At 45.1% G+C, this 21,524-nt stretch overlaps 1 protein-coding gene across 1 annotated transcript in view; it reads left to right on the forward strand.

Moving 5' to 3' along the window:
* Positions 1 to 21,524, forward strand: part of LOC119950897 (solute carrier family 2, facilitated glucose transporter member 1-like) — a 39,412-nt gene that overhangs the window by 3,616 nt on the left and 14,272 nt on the right. Inside the window, exons 2-3 of the mRNA XM_038773810.1 lie at positions 12,322 to 12,417; positions 21,103 to 21,263. Of these exons, the coding sequence (XP_038629738.1) occupies positions 12,322 to 12,417; positions 21,103 to 21,263 (257 nt within the window). The remainder of the gene's footprint in view (positions 1 to 12,321; positions 12,418 to 21,102; positions 21,264 to 21,524) is intronic.

Genomic DNA, 21,524 nt, shown 5'->3' on the forward strand with positions numbered 1-21,524 from the left:
GTCCAAAGATATGCAGGTCAGGTAGATTGGCCGTGCTAAATTTTCCATAGTGTCCAAAAGGGCTAGAATGGGTTATTGGTTTATGGGGATAGGGTGGAGGTGTGTGCTGAGGTAGGGTGATTTTTCCATGACGTGGTGCAGACTCGATGGGCCAAATGGCCTCCTTCTGCACTGTAAATTCAATGATTTGTCGGATGTGCCATCGTTCAGATGAGATTTTAAACGAGGCCCTCCCTGACCTTGAAGGTGGATTTAAGAGAACCCATGGCACTATGTTGAAGAAGGACCCGGGAGTTCTGGCCAATATTTATACCTCAATTAACATCACAAAAACAGATTATCAGGTCATTATCACTGCTGTTTGTGACAGCTTGTTGTGCACAAATTAGCTGCTGTGTTTCCTACATCATAAGTGACTCCAGAGGAATTTACATAGAAAATCGAAGCAGGAGGAAGCCATTCGGCCCCTCGAGCCTGCTCCGCTATTCAATATGATCATGGCTGATCATCAGGTTCAATACTCTGATCCCGCCTTCCCCCCATGTCCCTCTATCCCTTTAGCCCAAAGAGCTGTATCTAATTCCTTCTTGAAGTTACACAATGTTTTGGCCTCAACTACTTTCTGTGGCAGTGAATTCCACAGATTCACCTCTCTCTGGGTGAAGGCATTTCCCCTCACCTCAGTCCTAAAAGAGCTCCCCTACGATCGGGAACATTCTTTCTGAACCTACCCTAACCGATTTAGTCTCTCCTCATTTCACAGTCCCGCCATCCCAGGAATCAGCCTGATAAACCTTCTCTACGCTCCCTCCATAGCAAGAACATCCTTCCTCAGATAGGGACATCAAAACTGCACAAAATACTCCAGGTGTGGCCTCACCAATACTCGACAATTGTAGTAAAACATCTCTATTCCTATTCTAAAATCCTCTCTCTACCAAGGCCGCTGCTTTGGCTGTGACATGCTTTTGGGACACCCCAAATTAGGGAATTGTGTTCAATAAATCCAAGACCTTTCCTTTTACTGAGTCACAAAATAATCTGCGGAGATCACCAGAAAAATGGTCACATGGGAGAAATGACAACCTAAGCGTTTGTCATGGGTGGGCAGACCCCCCTGTTTACCGATCCCACAGCTTTCTACAATTACAGCGGTGATGTAACTTGCTGTCTGTGTAACACAATTTGTCAGAAAAGGTGTTGGATAGAAGCATGAGTGCTCCGAGCAATATCACGTTACTCACTCGCTGCAGGAAAGTCACTTGACTCACTCACATGCAGAACACTGTCAAGGTTAAAAGGACAGGATAAATCAGGAGGCAGTGATTATGTTACATTTGGGGACTGCGCTGGTGAACTTTATTTGGAACAGTTCTTGATGCCGTATTAAATAATTGTGCAGAGGAAAGTGATATACTCATTGCTGCGACTCGCCGATGCAAATGCACCAGGCCGGGGCGGGGGAGATACTGCTGGGACAACTGTTAACATGGGATGAGGTGGAAGCAATCGAAAGTTTCTGCAATAACTGGTGGGCAATGGCAGCCTGCTGGTACTGTGGGGAAAGGGTGATGGTCCCGTGGTAGTGAGCCAGGGGAGGAGGTTGTGTGTCTGTAAAACATAAACCCTCCTTGTGGGGCCCACATGAATATCCCAGCCCCTCCTGTTGCCATAAAAAGGAGAGTGAGAAGAACTTACCTGGATAAGGCCTGTGCAATCCCCACCACACTGACCCTTCATCTGGCAGGTGGATCAGGACAGACGTCCTAGCTTGGGCTGAAGTCAAAATCACCTTTGGGGTACAATAATGCCATCCGATCCTGATTAGCAGTATGTGAATTAGGAACCCATCAGTTTTGAGTAGTCACCTTCGTTTTGAAAGGTATGTTGAAGATGGAAGCATCCAAAGTCCAGGCAGCCTTTCAGTGGGCGAGTCAACCTGGTTATTTTATATCACGAGGAGGTGGGGTTAAAATCCAACTTCTTCAATCCCATCATTTTTTCAAAATGTTATATATTTTTTTAAAAATTGATTTGCAGAAGATGGCACAGTGGTTAGCACTGCAGTCTCACAGCGCCAGTGACCTGGGTTCAATTCCGGCCTTGACTGTCTGTGCGAAGTCTGCACCTTCTTCCCGTGTCTGCGTGGGTTTCCACCGAGTGCTCCAGTTTTCTCCCACAGTCTAAAGATGTGCAGGATAGGCGGATTGGCCATGCTGTATTGTTCCTTAGTGTTCAGGGTTGTGCAGATTAGGAGAGGTTATAGGTTTGCAGGGATAGAGTGAGAGTCTGGTTAGAGTGCTCGTTCAGAGGGTTGGTGCAGACGTAATGGGCTGAATGGCCTCTTTCTGTACTGTTGGGATTCTGTGGGAAGATCTCTCCGTTTCATCCAACACCCAGAGTTTATACTGTTTAATATATTTGATAACAGACCCACTGAAGCTTAGTCTGTGAGTCTGTTGCTCTTGATCGGACATTTGTTTAACACAAGCAGAGGTGAGAGTCAGGCCCCTGTACTGGGGTCCAGAATCCAAATTCAAGGAATAGAATATAGTTTAAGCCGAGATATATGTATGTGGAACTCTGACTGTGTTTAAGATAGTAATACTGTGAAATAGGAATGACAAATGGAACATTATTTACATTGTGTACCTAGTCCAGGAAAAGCTGAATGCAAATGGAGGCTCCTGACCTTTAATCTGCTGCTTGGCTGGTTTTCCCTTCCATCCTGGTCCTGCCAATAATTAAAGCGATAGTCATGCAATTTAATTCGATAAATAGAGGGAATGTGACTCCACAATTGAAGGTGGAACTGTGAACATATCAGCAGCTCAGGGCTTGTGATTCCTGTTTATTTGTTCATGAGATATTAGTGCTCCTGGCTAGACCAGCATTTATTGACCATCCCTAGTTGCCCTTGAGAAGGTGGTGGTGAGCTGCCTCCTTGAACCGCTGCAGTCCATGTGGTATAGGTACACCCACTGTGCTGGTAGGGAGAGAGCTCTAGGATTTTGACCCAGCGACAGTGAAGGAACGCGATATATTACCAAGTCAGGGTGGCAAGTGGCTTGGAGGGGAACCTCCAGGTAGTGAAGGTCCCGAGTATCTGCTCGATCCATGCCCTTCTAGATGGTAGAGGTTGTGGGTTTGGAAGGTGCTGTTGAAGGAGTCTTGGTGAGTTGCTGCAGTGCATCTTGTAGATGGCACACACGGCTGCCACTGTGCGTCGGTGTTGGGTGCAGCGAATGTTTACGGTGGTAGATAGAACATAGAACATAGAACAGTACAGCACAGAACAGGCCCTTCGGCCCTCGATGTTGTGCCGAGCAATGATCACCCTACTCAAACCCACGTATCCACCCTATACCCGTAACCCAACAACCCCCCCCCCCCCCCTAACCTTACTTTTTTAGGACACTAAGGGCAATTTAGAATGGCCAATCCACCTAACCCGCACATCTTTGGACTGTGGGAGGAAACCGGAGCACCCGGAGGAAACCCACGCACACACAGGGAGGACGTGCAGACTCCGCACAGACAGTGACCCAGCCAGGAATCGAACCTGGGACCCTGGAGCTGTGAAGCATTTATGCTAACCACCATGCTACCGTGCTGCCCAAATAGGATGCTGGTCAAGTGAGCTGCTTTGTCCTGGATCATGTTGAGCCTCGTCAGTGTTGTGAGTCTCCAAGGCCTTGTCAGATCAGGCCATACATCATCACAGCACTATCAATGCCAAATCACTTTCAGAATGTCTAATAGAGAGGACACTATGGCAATTCAGGTCACTTTCTTTTTGCTTTATAAATTTAGAGTACCCAATTATTTTTTTCCAATTAAGGGGCAATTTAGCATGGCCAATCCACCTACCCTGCACATCTTGGGTGTGGGGGTGAGACCCACGCAGACACGGGGAGAATGCGCAAACTCCACATGGACAGTGACCCGGGGCCGGGATCGAACCCAGATCCTCAGCGCCGCAGCAGTGCTAACCACTGCGCCACGTCCTGCCAGTTGCCGTGGTTGCACATATGCAACAATAATGTATATTTCGAATATAGAACATACAGTGCAGAAGGAGGCCATTTGGCCCATCGAGTCTGCACCGACCCACTTAAGCCCTCACATCCACCCTATCCCCGTAACCCAATAACGCCTCCTAACCTTTTTGGTCACTAAGGGCAATTTATCATGGCCAGTCCACCTAACCTGCACGCCTTTGGACTGTGGGAGGAAACCGGAGCACCCGGAGGAAACCCACACAGACACGGGGAGAACGTGCAGACTCCGCACAGACAGTGACCCAGCGGGGAATCGAACCTGGGACCCTGGCGCTGTGAAGCCACAGTGCTAACCACTGTGCTGCCATATTTGTATAGCACGTTTAACATCCTGAAATATCCCAGGGTGCTTTCCAGGAGCATTAAAAAACAATATGACACTGAGCCTCATGAGGACATTTTAGGTCAGATTGTCAATGTTTGGTCAGGGAGAAAGCTTCTTGGGGCATCTTAATGGAGGAGGGTGATTTGAGGAATGAACTGGTTAGTGAGGGAATTTCAGAGATTGCAGCCTGGGGACCAATGGTGGTGCGATGAAAATATATAATATTTAAACATATCTAGGATGATATGTGACCAATCCTGAGCGATGTATAGATTTGGAAGATTTCAGATCAGCTTTTTGGCAGGGCTTCCATTTAGGGGGCAATTCTCCCAAAAAATGACTAAGGCCGAGATTCTCCGTTACGAGTCTGTCCCACGGCCAACCAGGATGGAGAATCTGACGCTCAGGCAAATTTCCCATTCAATGTAGCGGGTCTGAGAATCCCACCAGCCCGGATAGATGGAGAATCCCACCCTCAGTGTTATTCCCGGCAGGAAGCCCAGAGTCCCGCCCCTCTGGCATGTTCCCTGTCACAACCTACCCATACTTAGCACAATTTTTTTGATTTTAGGAAGATTCTTATTGAATTCTCCCGCTCGTTGAGTGCCCTCTACCCCATCCCACCATCCATCCTGGATGGCTTTGCCCCCCCCCCCCCCCCCAGCTGAGCAATACCCTGATATGGGGTGTCGAGGGCCCTTAAAGGATTCCCTCTTTCAGCACTCTCCCTTTCCGATCCCCACCATTTCATGGCCATGACCCCGTCTCAGACCTTACCCCTTAGCACTGCCCTGGAACCCTGTCACTGCCCTGGAACTCTGGCACACTGGCAGTGCCAACCTGACACTTGAGGGTGCCAGGGGGCAGTGCCAAGGCACTGTCATGTCCCCAACCACCTGGGGGTCCAATGACCACTGAGCCCCCCTCCCTTCCGTGGCGCGATCACACCTCATTTCCATTTTTGGCACCAGCACTGATTTTGCCAGCCTCATGTTGCACCTGTGGGAGCCGGTAAATCCTGGGAGCTGGTGAATCCTGGGAGCCGGTGAATCCCGGGAGCCGGTGAATCCTGGGAGCCGGTGAATCCCGGGAGCCGGTGAATCTCGGGAGCCGGTGAATCCCGGGAGCCGGTGAATCCTGAGAGCCGGTGAATCCCGAGAGCCGGTTGACTAGTTTCGAATGGGCTGAGCATGTTTTAAAGAGTTTAAAGACTGATTTAAATATTGGTTTGGGTGTTAACCGTGCCGTGCCTGTGGCCATCACACTCCATTCAGTGCCCAGCACCAACCCCATTTAGGGATTGTGCGGCCCCCCCCTGCCGCGTGTTTCGTGGCAGCTGAAGGAGGCACGGGATTCTCAGCTCCCAACGCTGTCAATGGGAAATCCCAGGGAAGCCACTCCACACCTGCCGGCTAACCCGCCGAAGGTTGGTGAAGGAAACATCAGAAAATCCCGCTGGTGAGATTCCGGCCAAAGTGCCCAGAGTTTTAAAGACCTTTCTTATTGATGTCGGGAAGGGATGAAACCACACAACATGTCATTTCTGTCATGTTACCGTCATAAGGCAGCACGGTGGCCTAGTGGTTAGCACAACCGCCTCACAGCGCTGAGGTCCCAGGTTCGATCCCGGCTCTGGGTCACTGTCCGTGTGGAGTTTGCACATTCTCCCCGTGTCTGCGTGGGTTTCACCCCCACAACCCACAAATGTGCAGAGTAGGTGGATTGGCCATGCTAAATTGCCCCTTAATTGGAAAAAATAATTGGGTAATCGAAATTTTTTTTTAAATGTTACCGTCGTAAACAAGCAATGATGATGCTCGAATGTATTTAAAAGTGAATAATGTCATTGGATTGGATATTGTGACTAGACTGAAATGTGTTTCCCTCTGACGTCACTGCCTCTTTCATGGTCACTGCATTTAGAGTTTGCTGAATCATTTTGAATTAGAACGTCACAGTGGTACATAGGGAACAAATATCCCATTGTACAGAATGTCTTTGCCCAAAGCTTTCAATTTCCCTTCCTCAACCTCTCTGCTTCTTTCTCCTTTAGACACACTGCTTAAAACCTACCACCATCACCAAGCTTTTGGTTACTCCTTATGTGAGTCCGTCTTAAATTAGTGGTCCGTCCTCTGAAGTCAAATTGCAGATCTTTGCTGGATCTATTCCTAAACCCCAACACTAACCCGTGTACCTTCTCTCTGCACCGCTCCGTTCAGTCTGAGTGGCCCTGAGCCTCTGGCCCCACAATGACAATCATTTACATTTATACAGTGCTTTTAACATGGTTAAGAATTTACAAAATGCTTCACAGGAACGATATCAGACAAACTTTGACCCCAGTCACCAAACGTTTGGCCAATGGGATACGGTTTCAGGAGCCCTTTAAAAATAAAAAGGTAATACAGAAGTTTGTGGGAGGAAATTCTGGCGCTAGGGTCTCGGACATCACTGCCCTGTCCAATAAATCCCTTTTTTTCTCTTCCCCTTGAATAGTGTCGCCTTTTCACATACAAACATACAAATGAGGAGCAGGAGGCCACTCAGCCCCTCCAGGTTGCTCCACCATTCAATTTGATCAAGGCTGATCTGATTGTGACTTTGACCCCACATTCCAGCCGACCCCCAGTAACCTTTCACCCCCTTGTTAATCAGAAATCTATCTCACTCAGCTTTCAAAAGATTCACCGATTCTGTTCCCACTGCCTTTTGAGGAAGAGAGTTCCAGACACTCAGCACCCTCTGAGAGAAGAAATTTCTCCTCATCTCCATCTTAAATGAGTGACCCAGTACTTTTAAACAGTGACCCCTTGCTCTAGAATCTCCACAAAGAGGAAACATCCTCTCCACATCCATCCTGTCAATACCCCTCAGGATGGTATCAAGTCACCTCGTACTCTTCTAGTGGATACAAAGCAAACCTCGTCAACATTTCCGAGTGTGCCGGCACGGCACGGTGGCGTGGTGGTTAGCCTCATAGTGCCAGGGACCTGGGTTCAATTCCAGTGACTGTCTGTGCGGAGTCTGCACGTTCTCCCCGTGTCTGCGTGGGTTTCCTCCGGGTGCTCTGGTTTCCTCCCACAGTCCAAAGGTGGGCAGGTTAGGTGGATTGGCCGTGCTGAATTGCCCCTAGTGTCCAGCGATGTGCAGGTCGGGTAATGGGGTTACAGGGATAGGACGGAGTGGATGGGTGAGTGGACATGTGTAGAGTGCTCTTTATAAGGGTTGGTGCCGCTCGATGGGCTGAATGGCCTCATTCTGCACTGTCGGGATTCTATGTTTCTATGACATTCCTGGTATTATTCTAGGAAACATTCTCCGAACTGTTTGAAACGTGTTTACACCTTTCTTTAAATAAGGAGACCAATACTATCCACAATACTCCAGATGTGGTCTCACCATTGCCCTGTACAACTGAAGCACAACCTCCCTACTTTTGTAATCAATTCTCCTCACATTAAATTCCAACATTTTATTATCTTTCCTAATTACTTGCTGCACCTGCACACTAACCTTTTGTGATCCATGCACAAGGACACCCAGATCCCTCTGTACCTCCGAGCTCTGCAATCTCTCACCATTTAGATAATCAGCTTCATTTTTATTGTTCCTGTCAAAATGGACAATTTAATATTTGCTCACACTGGCCGTAATTTTTCTCTTCCCGCAGCCTCCACTTGCAGGCACCAGGGATCCTCCTCCCGCTAATTACCAACATCAGGACCCCCCCTCAATCGCTGGTACCAGTGCACCCCCACCCAGCTGTGTGACACCCCCCTATGGGGTTGCCAAATGCCCTGCCCCCTCATGCCCACCCCCTCCCTTAGTATTGCCTCATGGAGCCCTGGCAGTGCCAACCTCATGATGGTCACTGGGAATCGTAATCCAGATTACAGATGAATGGCTCTGTACTTGTTAGTTTACATGGGAGCTAGTTTATTAACCTCCCTCTCAGTGTGAGTGTTCAGCTATCTCCTGCCCAATGGAAGAAGTTGGAAGAGTGAGTCAGCCGGATGGGAGGGATCTTTGATTATGCTGCCTGCTTTCCCCAGGCAGCAGGAGGTGTAGATGGAGTCAATGGATGGGAGGCAGGTTTGTGTGATGGACTGGGCTGTGTTCACCACTCTCTGACGTTTCTTGCAGTCCTGGGCCGAGCAGTTGCCATACCAGGCTGTGATGCAGCCCGATAGGATGCTTTCCTATGGGACTGGTTTAGCACAGGGCTAAATCGCTGGCTTTGAAAGCAGACCAAGGCAGGCCAGCAGCACGGTTCAATTCCCGTAACAGCCTCCCCGAACAGGCGCTGGAATGTGGCGACTAGGGGCTTTTCACAATAACTTCCTTTGAAGCCTACTTGTGACGATAAGGAATTTTCATTTCATTTCATTTCTATGGTGCATCTGTAAAAGTTGGTAAGGGTTAATGTGGACATGCTGAATTTCCTTAGTTTCCTGAGGAAGTATAGACGCTGTTGTGCTTTCTTGGTGGTAGCATTGACGTGGGTGGGCCAGGACAGATTTTTGGTGATGTGCACCCCATGGAATTTGAAACTGCTAACCAGCTCCACCTCGGCTCCGTTGATGCTGACAGGGGTGTGTACAGTACTTTGCTTCCTGAAGTCAATGACCAGCTCTTTAGTTTTGCTGGCATTGAGGGAGAGATTGTTGTCGTTACACCAATCCACCAGGTTCTCTATCTCCCTCCCATATTCTGACTTGTCGTTATTCGAGATCCGGCCCACAGTGGTCGTATCGTCAGCAAACATGTAGCTGGAGTTGGAACCAAATGTTGCCACGCAGTCGTGTGTGTACAGGGAGTATAGTAGGCGGGGGGGGGGGGGGGGGGGGGGGGGGCGGCGGGGGGGGGGGGTGGTAGTGGTGGGGGGGGGGGGGGGGCTACTTGTCTTTCTTCTCACACAGTCCCAATCCACAAAAGCAGTCCCTTTTCCAGGTTCCGAGACTTCCTTTCCTTATTGTAACCATTCTTATGTTTCCCTCCTCACATTATCACCTCCCCCATTACAAATCTCTCACTTTTGTCCTTCCCCAGATTTGTTTAAAACCTGTTCACCTCAATCGCGGTTCTGATGAAAGGTCGTTGACCTGAAGCTCGGTTTTACCCTTCTCTCTGAATTGTCTGAGGAATGCATTCCTACATTTTAAAATTTTCTTTCCGACGTTGGCTTTAAGTTTTGAAACTAATTATCAGTTCTATTAAAGAGCTTTCACTTTTGTACAAAATAGGGAACTCCTTCATTTCATTCAGAGTTCATGATTCCAGCTCAGCTTAAAAAAAGGCTACTTTTTGAATTTGCATTAAAATAACGAGCAGGAGTCAACCAAAACATTTAAGTGTCATTTTGGGCAATTTGCTGAGGTGTTTTTCACCGGTTTATTTGGGTGAGATCCACAGCGCTATTCACCCAGACAGTCATTGTTTAGGGTCAATGTTTTCAGCAGTGGGGAGCTGAATTCACCGGCAAGACCAGCTCCTCAGAGATTGGGTGCCATTTTGAAAGGGTGCCCAGATCTCTAAGTGAGCTGGAGGGTCCCTCATGCACCCCACCCATGGGCAATGTTACCCCCCAACCTTTATGAAGCCCCTTCATACCCACCCTTCCCTCACCCAACCCTTCACAACTCCCCTTGTCCCCCACTTCATGGGCATGGCCCCTCACAGGCCCGATCCTTGGAATGGCTCCCTGGCGGTGCCACCCTCACACCATGACTGTGCCCCTGCCAGCCTGTCTGTGCCACCTGGGCACCCTGGCAGTGCCAAGGTGCCTGGGTACCAGAGGGAGAGCCAGGGAGTCACCCAGCGGTCCCCAATGGCCTGGAAACCCTCTCGGTGCTGTTACATCTGCTCCACATTTGTGTGGACCAGTAATAAACAACGCCTGGTCGAGACTTCACTGGGGAGGCCTCTCGCGAGATTCAACGGCCTCGTCACGTCACCAAGTCAGGCACGACAAGGGCGATACATTGTCTTCATTAAAGTAAGGAAAGGCAGGGCAGCACGGTGGCCTAGTGTTTAGCATAACCGCCTCACGGCGCTGAGGTCCCAGGTTCGATCCCGGCTCTGGGTCACTGTCCGTGTGGAGTTTGCACATTCTCCCCGTGTCTGCGTGGGTTTCGCCCCCACAACCCAAAAATGTGCAGAGTAGGTGGATTGGCCACAGTAAATTGCCCCTTAATAGAAAAAATAATTGGGTAATCTAAATTTATAAAAAAAAGTAAGGAAAGGCTTCACTTTAAAGGAAAGGGTTTTATATTCTGAATGTGCTTATTTGACATTTTTAGGTTGGAGGAGGATGTACTTTATTTAATTGCTCAGCTACGCAAATTTATTGAGCAAGATTTAATCTCTGTGTTTTTCAATCAATTCAGTTCTTTGTGTTACGAGGGAAGTAAATAAAGCTGCTTAATGTACATGTTGAAAACAAGGATCTCCAATTCTGACAAGTGCAGTGTTTACTGTGCCCATTCTGAGATTTTTGCTGAGACACAGTAAAGGGATTAAACAATGTGACCCTGCTCTGCAAAGCTAATGTTTAATGGTAACAAATGAGTAATTGTTCTGCTAATGAAGCAGAATCAAGATGCAGACAGACTCTGGCCAACAAACCAGGAATGCGGCCATTCCATTCAAAGTTGGGGTTTTGTTCAGGGTTGGTCAGCTGACTTTCTACTTGAAGAATAAATGGAAAATGGGAGACATTTTAGTCAAACATAAAGTTGTTAATTGCTTATAATGACAACACATTTTCACTGAAATTCATGGAAAACCATGTCAGAAAAAAGAAAATAATGAATTGGGGGGGGGAGGGGGGGGGGGGGGGAAGGAAAAAAAGTCTTCACAAACCGAGCACCTGGTTATTTTATTGGAATAATGGGAATGTGCCTCCAGGAAATGTCTTACCCAGAAACGCAGCCTGTTCTCAACTTCCCCCATGTGTGATATCTCTGTGTTTACATTGGTACACAAAGTACAGAATGTGGAGCTGGATTCTGGAGGCTGAGGCCGGGATTCTCCGAAATCCCGGTCAATTATTGACGCCAGCGTCAAAACCGGCGCGAGCGACGCCGGTGTCAACGAGCCTCCAGGCCCAGGCATTCACCCTTCCTAGGGGGATAGAATGGCGCCAGAGTGCTGTGCGCTGCTCCGGCGCTGAAAGTCGGCCCACCACGGCTGACGCGGGTCCGTGCATGCACGCCACGACCATCTCCGCACTTCAATATGGCGGAGTCCTATACCGGCCCGGCGCTGGAGGAACATAGGCCTGGAATGAGCCCGCCTACCGATTGGTGGCCCCCGATCACGGGCCTGGCCACCGTGGAGGCCCCCCCCCCCCCCCCCCCCGGAGCTGACTCCCCCGCCCCACCCCACCAGGACGGTCCCCGCAGCCAGAACACCGATGTCCTGCCGGATAGGACCATACGCAAGTGACGCCGGCGGGACTCGGCGGGCACTTGGCCCGTCGAGCGCGGAGAATCACCGGGGAGGCTGTTTATTAACGATCCCCGATTGACGCCATGGCAACCACGCCGGCGCGACCACACCGATTCTCTGGTTGCTGGGGGACACACCGAAGTTATGCACTGACCAACCCCCCTTGACTGACAGCGGGATCCATTACGTCAGGGTCACTCTTGGGCAAACATGCACCAAATCCCACCGGAGGGAGGGGGGGGGGGGGTTATGGAGACTCGGCCTTCCAGCCCATTAATCAGATGGAAAAGGTTGCAAATCAGCACTGGGCCAATAGCTCAGTTCTGTTGCTGACGGGAAATCAGAGCATTGGAGCGTGTTTAGCATTCGGCACTCATCCCGTTTTTTGGCCTTTTTTTCTCCCCTGGATCGGGAAACCGGTTGCCAGCGTCGGGCAATGGCGAATCAATCCCGCTATCTCATCTTTCTCTTTATGTTTTTCAGAAAATTACGGGAAGGTTAATATTTGCAGTGAGCACAGCAGTGCTGGGGTCGGTGCAGTTTGGATACAATACAGGGGTCATCAATGCTCCCCAGAAGGTAAGATGCTCAGAGCTGCTTCAAGTCAAAACATTAATTCAATTGTTTTATAGCAGGGTTGTGCAAAGTTTGATGCACTTGGCAGAGATTATGGTAATAAGTTTCAAACTCCTTATATTAATAGAATTTGAATAGGAACTTTTCATTTTAATGTAGAGTAGGACAAAATGTTGGAGAATGCAGCATCCACTTATCCTTCTAAAATGGGTTTATCCTGTAACCAATGTACCTGGACTGATCCACTACATGGTGTATTTCTCCCTCACACTAAAAGCTGCAAGATTACAGTTCACAGCCTTCACTAACTGGACAAGTTGCCATTCTTAAAGTGTGAGCCGTCGATCCTGACTGCCTTGGAGTGGCATCGTCCTGTCCCTTGCTCAACATTCAGTCCCTTTGTCTCAGGGATCAGTAAATGACTATCTGGAACAGGAACATTGACCATTTTCTTGTAACTGTGTTCTCTGGGGGCAGGGTTTTTCACTGCAGCGGAGGTGAGCTGGTTCAGTAGAGATTAGTGATTGAACCAGGACATACTGCTCAGCCTGAAGGTGCAGTGCTAGTGATAGGCTGTGGGTTTAGTGGTAACCAAAGACCTGGAAGGTTCTGAATAGAAAGTACTTTCTTCTACGTGGACTTTTTCATCGAGGAGCTTCCAAGAAATTCCTCATGAAACATTTTAGACTGTGTAATTGTTCCTGTTAATACCTACCTGCAAATCAGCTTGAAGCCTTTGAAAATGTTAATTATTGGTTATGTATACATTCATCTGGTTTGTAAATTAGTATTTGTTTCTCAATGTATTGTCAGTACATAAGGATGGCATGGTGGAGCAATGGTTAGCACAGCAGCCTCACGGCACCGAGGTCCCAGGTTTGATCCTGACTCTGGGTCACTGTCCGTGTTGAGTTTGCACATTCTCCCCATGTTTGCGTGGGTTTTGCCCCCACAACCCAAAGATGTGCAGGGTAGGTGGATTGGCCACATGATGCTCAGGATTAAATATCATTGAATCAATCAATGGGACATGGTGACATTAGCTGGACGTAGAGAGAAGCTTCTAGATCTTACCGATATTCTGTTTTTAAGTTGTTTTTTATGTCACCGACTCCTATTACCTTTCTTTCTTAAAGGGAAGGAAATTGCTAATGCTTTGAAAATTAAATTCACATTAAATATATTCCAGACTTTTCATTACTTTGCTGAAGTTGATGGCAATGCCATCTTTTATTGAACACAGCTGCTGTTCAACTGTGTTTCCACGATCTGAATCTATTATTGGAATTCTGACTCTGAAAAGCAAAATTACCAGGTAGAAATCAGGGTTTTTATAGCACCAAAGCCAAGTTTTCAAGTGGCTATAAGGGCAGGGAAAATGCTCACTGTCAGTAGTCACTGAGCAGTCATAAAAGGCAAAATAAAGATGTGAGTTGATACAACAAATTTCTTTTTTGCGTCTAACTTGGCAACATCTCAGATTAGTGCTGGTCAAGTGGGTTGTTTTGGCCAGAACATCACTGCACATGTTCTCATGTTACAGGCGGTCATATCTTAGGTTAGAAACTGCAGACATTATAACAGCCCACCGGTGCTTTACTGACTCAGGCAATCAAATTGTAGCACTGTATAAGTGTCGATATCAGTTCTGAGAGCCATCCTGTCAAGATGTGCAATGGATGATGGAGATTTGGCATCCGTTATGAGTTAGCGGAATGGATTCCACTATAAGACTATCACCACATGGAGCCGTTTTTCCCAAAGAAAGTACAAAATCCTTTCAACTGCTGAACAGCACTCTAACGTCACCAATGCAGACTTATTTCCATGGTTGCATCAATCTTGGCCAACAGTGGCGGACTGGCCAGGGTGTCAGCTTGCCCGATGGGAAGTGGGCCCCTGATGAAGTGGGCCCCCTATATCAAATAAAAATGCAATAAAGAAACAAACACAGACAACTGTTTTAGTAATAAAAAGAAAAAAAAGAGAACAGGACACAAATAAGCAGTGCATGAAAAGGAACGAAGCAGGGGAGGTAGTGGAAGGATGTGGAATAGGGGGGCCCGGGTCAGGCATAATTAAGGAAATTCCATGTTTTCAGCAAGAGTGTGTGAATTTAAAGATAAAGTTACAATTCGTGATTTGAGATGGTCGGCAACTTCAAAGGATATCAAGCAGTAGTCTTGATTCAGCCGGTACATCAGTCCGGGGCCCGGAGAGCCAAGAAGGGACCCGTGAATCTCTGAATGGCCCTTAAAAATGATAATTAATTAGATAAATAAATCTCCAACTTCTTTCCTGAGATTTGTCTTCTAACTTAATAAAATATAATTGTTTTTAAAAAGCAATACCAAATAAAAATGCAATAAAGAAACAAACAAATAATCACTCAGTGTATGAAGGAACGAAGCAGTGTTAAACGGATGTGAAAAGGAGTGGAGGGGGGGGGGGGGGGGCTGGTTCACCCGGATCGGTCATAGTTGGAAATCCACGTTTTCAGCAAGAGTGTGTGAATTTAAAGATAAAGTTACAGTTCGTGATTTGAGATGGTCAGCAACTTGAAAGGACATCAAGCAGTACATAGGGTCGTGAGGTCACCGAAAAGGAGAAGCGGTACCTTTGACCGTGAATCATGAGGTCAAAGATATTGAAGTGATAAGCCATGATCGGTAAACTCAAAGGGTTGCGACTTGTAACACTACACTGGTATCAAACTGGACATGTTAACTTTGTGGGACCATTCTTAATGTCTTACTATAGTCGGACCAAACTTCTAAGTTTCAACAGTTGTCTCAGTTGCTTGCTGGTGTGAACACTGGACAGTGGATTGTCTCCTCTTCTGAAGCTGCATAGGCCACAGTAGTATTGACTAATGAACATAGCCTATTGAAGTGTAAGTAAGTTATTTTATATTTTTTATCAAGTAGGGGTTTATCTGGCGTTCCTTCAAGTTATTCTTGCAATCATCAATATTCATTTTTCCCAATGTGGGCTATTTTTAATTAAGTTTTTATTTCAGGAATATTACCCCTCCCAGCATGGAAAAGTAAAAGCATAAATCTGGGTCACTAAAACGCAAAGAACAAAAAGAAGCAGAAAGGAAGGAATCAGCCAAGCGATGCAGGCCTATTACAGAGTTTATAATACCACAAGCACAATCCACATCAATATCCAGTTCTGCAACAAATAATCAAGAAGCAAGAAACAATGCTCATGGCGATGATGCAATGACATGCGAGTTACAAGAACAGAGAAGAGCTACTTTGAATGTAGAGACAAATACAAGTGCATCCATTACTAATCAACCCAGGCCCAATATTTCTTCTTGCTTCCTTGTTCCGGTATCTGTACTGCCTGTAGTTGCAACATCTGAACACATAGCTTCAACTAGTGACAGGGAATCAGATATTCCTTCAAGCATAAATGACTTAGTTTCTGAAGCACATCCTGTAAATGAACCTACGCAAGAAAATGAAAGATCAATTACTGGAATCTTCCAATATCCATCACGAACAAAGCTAAAACTGTTTTTTGCTGAACATCCACTTCAGCCACTTGATGATCTGCCATTTGATGCTCGTTTGTATGAGAGGAAAATTATGAATGACTCAGTCCCAAGAAAATGGCTAACATATAACAAAGAAAATAGATGTTTATATTGTTCATACTGCTTAGCCTTTGAGTTTCCCAACACTTGTAATCCACCACCCTTTGTACGTGGCTTTAGTGACTACAGGCGTATTAGCCAGAACTTGACTTTACATGAATCGACAACACATGTCAGAAATGCTCAGCAATATATCAGTGTGGTTAATGATGGCACCTTAGATAAAGTTTTTGCAGCATCACTAATTAAAAGGAAAGAAGAAGTATTGAAGCAGAGAAGTATTGTCATGAGGAGTATGGACATCATAAAGATGTTAGGCAAGCAAGCACTCCCTTTTCGAGGTCACAGAAATGAATCGGCCTACACTCTAGATAATGAGGTTCTGAATCATGGCAATATTTTAGTTACAGTGCAGTTGATGGCAAAATATGACCCCATTATGGCAGCTCACGTTACTGCAGTGCAAAACAAGTCTAAACAAAGAATCAAACGATTAGAGCAACAAGGAAAGGCTCAAAGTAAAGGCCATGGTGGACTTGTTACATACCTGAGTAAAACAACTATAAACATGTTAATCAAAATTATGAAGAATATGATGCAAGAAAGAATTAGTCATGAAGTTTCTCAAGCAAAATATTATTCTATTCAGGTTGATTCAACACAAGATAATTCATCCATCGATGAGTTTAGCATTATTATTCTGTATGTGCTTAAAGGTATTATCTGTGAGCGACTACTTTCAGTTGTGCCAAGTAATGATGGTACAGGACAGGGAATTTTTGAACTATTGATTGAAACATTACAGTATGTTAAAATTGACCCCCAAAAATGTTTACCTGATAGCACAGATGGCGCTGCAAGCTACCATGGCCAGTATAATGGTTTACAAAGTAAAATTGCTGATGTGGCTGATCAACATGTTCATATATGGTGCTATGCCCATGTCTTGAATTTGGTGATAACTGAAACAACAAAATGTTGTGTGCCTGCAGTTTCTTTTTTCAATTTGCTCCAGAATATAGCAACTTTTGTGAAAGCATCATACAAGAGAATAGCTGTATGGATAGAAGTTGTTGGAAAACATCTAGGACAAGAAAAAATGAAACGATTAAAGCTAATTGGTGAGACCAGATGGTCAGGAAAATCCAATGCAGCAACAACTATATTTGGACGTTTTGATGATGCCGCTGCCAGTACTTCGGTAAATCTATTGACATGCTTATCAATGATACAAGATTCAGAAAAGTTCAGAAAAGAAAACAAAACATGAAGCAAATGTTTTACTTCAAAGTCTTCTAAAGTTTGAAACCATATTGACAGCATACTTACTTGTATATATTTGAAACTACAACCCCGTTATCAAGTTATCTACAGACAAGTGGTTTAGATATGTTTACTGCATGGAGTTTGGTAGATTCAGCTACAACAAAGTTGAAGGAACAGTCAAGAACATTTGATAATGTTCACAACAATGCTTTGGAATTTGTAAATAAATGTAATGACAGGATTTCACAGATGAATATGGATGAAAATCAAACATTGGAAATTGATGCGTTGGAAACAGCATTGCCAGTTAAGAGGCAGAGGAAGAAGAAAAGAATGGCAGATGAGCTTATTGATGATGAAAGAAATTCCTCAGATTCTCTAGCTGATTTTCGAGTAAATGTGTTACTGGATCGCATTGTCCAGTCACTAGAATCACGCTTTGTACAACACAAACATTTGTATAAAGATTTGTCCTGCTTGGACCCAGCAAAGTTTAAAACTATTGCAGAGAAGGGCCTTGAAGATGAAGCATTGGAAGGTATTATTAAGCTGTTTCCACAAATCAGCAAAGATCAAGTAATATTGGAATTGTTTTCTTTTGCTTCAAACTTTGATGTATTAAAGCTATTGCTTAATGATATTGAGAATATGGATTCCAGTTGCAACAATTGTAAAATTTGCAGCACTTACCCATCGTGTGTACTAAAAATTCTGGCATCCAACAGACTTCACGACAAGGCATATGATAACCTTTATGAACTTTATAAAGTCATATGCACACTGTCAGTTACTCAAGTCCAATGTGAGAGGACATTTTCAAAGCTAAAGATCATAAAGACAAGGTTAAGACATTTGCTGTCTGAGGAGAATTTGGAATCATACATGTTGCTATCCATTGAAAAGGAATTGTTAGATGAATTGGATGCAGAAGCAATTATTGGCAGATTCGCACAATCATCTAGCGAACACAAACGATTGCTCTTAATATAGTGGACTGCATGCAATGCTCTATTGTACTTTTGAACTATCTGTTAATGTGTAAATTGTGCAGAGAACTATTTAAAAATATCAACCAATTACTTAAAATTAAAAAAAAAATAAAAAATTCAATTATAACATTCTGTATTTACATTTGGTATCTACTGCCAGTAATATGTACAGTACATGTACACTGTAATTACTAAGAAATACACATTTTTTCCACAAAAATTAATTGTACCCTTTTTTCCATATGTATTTTTTGAAAATGTTATTTATTCGTTATGAAAATTAAACGATAGCATTGTAGTTGTGGGTGGGCCCCCTTTGTCTCCTGGCAACCAATATTTTTAGACCCAGTCCGCCACTGCTGGCCAATTATGGTCAGCTTTGAGGAATGAGCACGTTGACTGAATCTGCCCAAACCTGATTTACACTAGAAGCCAGGCAGTGAATAAGAGAGCTTTTTGTTTCACAAACCGAATCTGTGCAGGTTTCAAATACCTGTGCCAAACATGAAAGTACAATGTGTCATTCATTCCCTTACGTGTCCCAGTTAAACATCAGTACTTTGACTGTTAGGAAACCTTTTAAAAGTAGCTCTTTTTCGGAAACAGTGGCGTGAATGATTGATGAGGATACTAGTTGTTAATCTCCACCTTCCAGATGCTTTCACATAAAGTACCCGTGCACCATTTTAGAACAGTCATTAATCTGCTTAAAATAAACAAGTAACTACCGACCCAAACAGTGCCAGAGAAATCAACCACGGTCAGCAATTAGCGGAAGATAATTAGATCCTTTTATTACTTCTGAATTAGTGAGATCTCTAGCTTCTGTCTGGTTGACTGATATTATTTTGAACAAATTTACTTCGCAAACAATGTTTTGTTGAATTTAACTTAATACAAAACACGAAAACATTTATGTTTCAACCCTTTGTGGACTGAAACGGAACTTTCTTTTCATGCGAAGTGGAGTTCATTGGCTGGGCCGCATTTGTTGTCCTTCGAACAGAGCGGTTTGATGGACCATTTCAGAGGGCAGTTAAAAGTTAACCACATTGTTGAGGGTCTGGAGTCACGTGTAGCTAAGGGCAGGAGATTTCCCCCTTCTAAAGGAGACAAGCGAACCGGATGATTTATTTTTTCAACAATCAATGATAGTTTCATGATCATCATTACAGAGCCATTAATTTATTAATCAAGTTCAAATTCCACCAGATATATCACAGGACTGTGTGAGGGGTGCTGTATGGCGGAGAATGGGGCCTCTGCTGTCGGCAGCTTCAACGCCGCTTTTCCTGCCCGCCCGCTATCGGTCTTTGCTGATTTCCAGGGAAATTCAGTACTTTGTCTTTGACTGAAGCAACGTTCTAAAGAGTGAAGACAGTAGGGCAGCATGGTGGCACAGTGGGTTAGCCCTGCTGCCTCACAGCGCCGAGGTCCCAAGTTCGATCCGTGCCCTGGGTCACTGTCCGTGTGGAGTTTGCACATTCTCCCCGTGTTTGCGTGGGTTTCACCCCCACAACCCAAAAGATGTGCAGGCTAGGTGGATTGGCCACGCTAAATTGCCCCTTAATTAGAAAAATGAGTTGAGTACACTTAATTTATTTTAAAAAAGAATTAAGACAGTTCCTTTTGTAGAAAAGTACCTGGAAACTGAGAGGGCGGCACGGTAGCATAGTGGTTAGCACTGTTGCTTCACAGCTCCAGGGTCCCAGGTTCGATTCCCGGCTTGGGTCACTGTCTGTGTGGAGTCTACACGTTCACCCTGTGTCTGCGTGGGTTTCCTCCGGGTGCTCCGGTTTCCTCCCACAGGTCTCGAAAGACTGTTAGGTGAATTGGACATTTTGAATTTTCCCTCTGTGAACCCAAACTGGAGTGTGGCGACTAGGAGTTTTTCACAGTAACTTCATTGCAGCTTTAATATGAGCCTACTTGTGACGATAATGATTATTATTATTATAGAAAGACACTAAAGCTCAAGCTTAACGACAATGAATTTGGGCCATTCAGTTAAAATTCAGGGTCTGGTAACCAACTCACAGCATTTCCTGCCATGACTTCAAACATGAGTCGGTGATACGGTTGAGTGGGTGAGAGGTAGCTGATAAGTCACAGTGATGTCAGTGAGCTTAAAAAATGCAGTTAGAAATGCCAGTGACAATAACTGCTATCGAAATGGTGATATCAACGTGATATGAAATCAGAAACATTAGCAGTCTGTTGCACTTGAAAGGCAAATTCGTGCCAAGATGGTAACAAGCATACAATCAGGAAGATATCCTTTTGCTGTGACCTTTTTAGTAAATGCAAATTCTGTCAACACCAGCAGATAAACCATGAAACTGTCATAGTAAAGGACGTGGTTTTCTCTGAGCAAATGGCATCTTTGTGCCACCTAGTGGGAGGGTTGTTTGGGCAGGATGCTCCATTTTGTTACCTTACTCTATGTTACTTCAAAACCTTTTCACTAACAACCCACTCCCACTTAACTTTTCTCCCAACCTAAAGGAAGATCTGTAATATTACTCAATCGTCGCAATTATCAACATTTGGATTTTGTTATTTGTTCAATATTTGGCAAACCCTGATGTACCAGCTTATCTCTGAATTATTCTTAGCAAACAAGTGCACAATGAGGCTGCATTATTTGTCCCATGACCTCTGTTAATAGGACGATGGTAGAGCTGGTAGCAGAGCAACACTACATTCAAAATATGGGTCGACAATATTTGGAACAAATAGCGCTCGGGACAGAAGTCCTTATTTAAAAGATTTTGGTGACTACAGTTCATCTGTTAGATTGCTCAATGTTTCTGATTTCTCTTTCAGGTTATTGAAAACTTTATTAATGATACCTGGTTACAGCGTTACAATGAGCCCATTAGTTCATCAGTTCTCACCACTGTCTGGTCCCTGGCTGTTGCTATTTTCTCAGTGGGTGGCATGCTTGGATCATTCTCCGTGGGACTATTCGTCAATCGGTTTGGAAGGTAATATCGTTGACACAACAAATATATTTCCAATCCATACCAGATGTTCATTAACTTACTAATACACTGTAATATTCCAATGTTTGATATGCGACTTAACAAATATCACAGTCTGGCATAGTTCTGGGAAATGTATTAGCTGTTAGCAATTAAAGTGCTAGATTTTTACAGCAGGCTGATCTGTTATCGTTCATTGGCGTTGCAACGTCTGGCAACCCTGATATACCAGCTTATCTCAGAATAATTCGGAACAAATATGTA

The sequence above is a fragment of the Scyliorhinus canicula genome, chromosome 16 (genome assembly GCF_902713615.1).
Source record: "Scyliorhinus canicula chromosome 16, sScyCan1.1, whole genome shotgun sequence".
In the NCBI taxonomy this organism is placed as follows: Eukaryota; Metazoa; Chordata; class Chondrichthyes; order Carcharhiniformes; family Scyliorhinidae; genus Scyliorhinus; species Scyliorhinus canicula.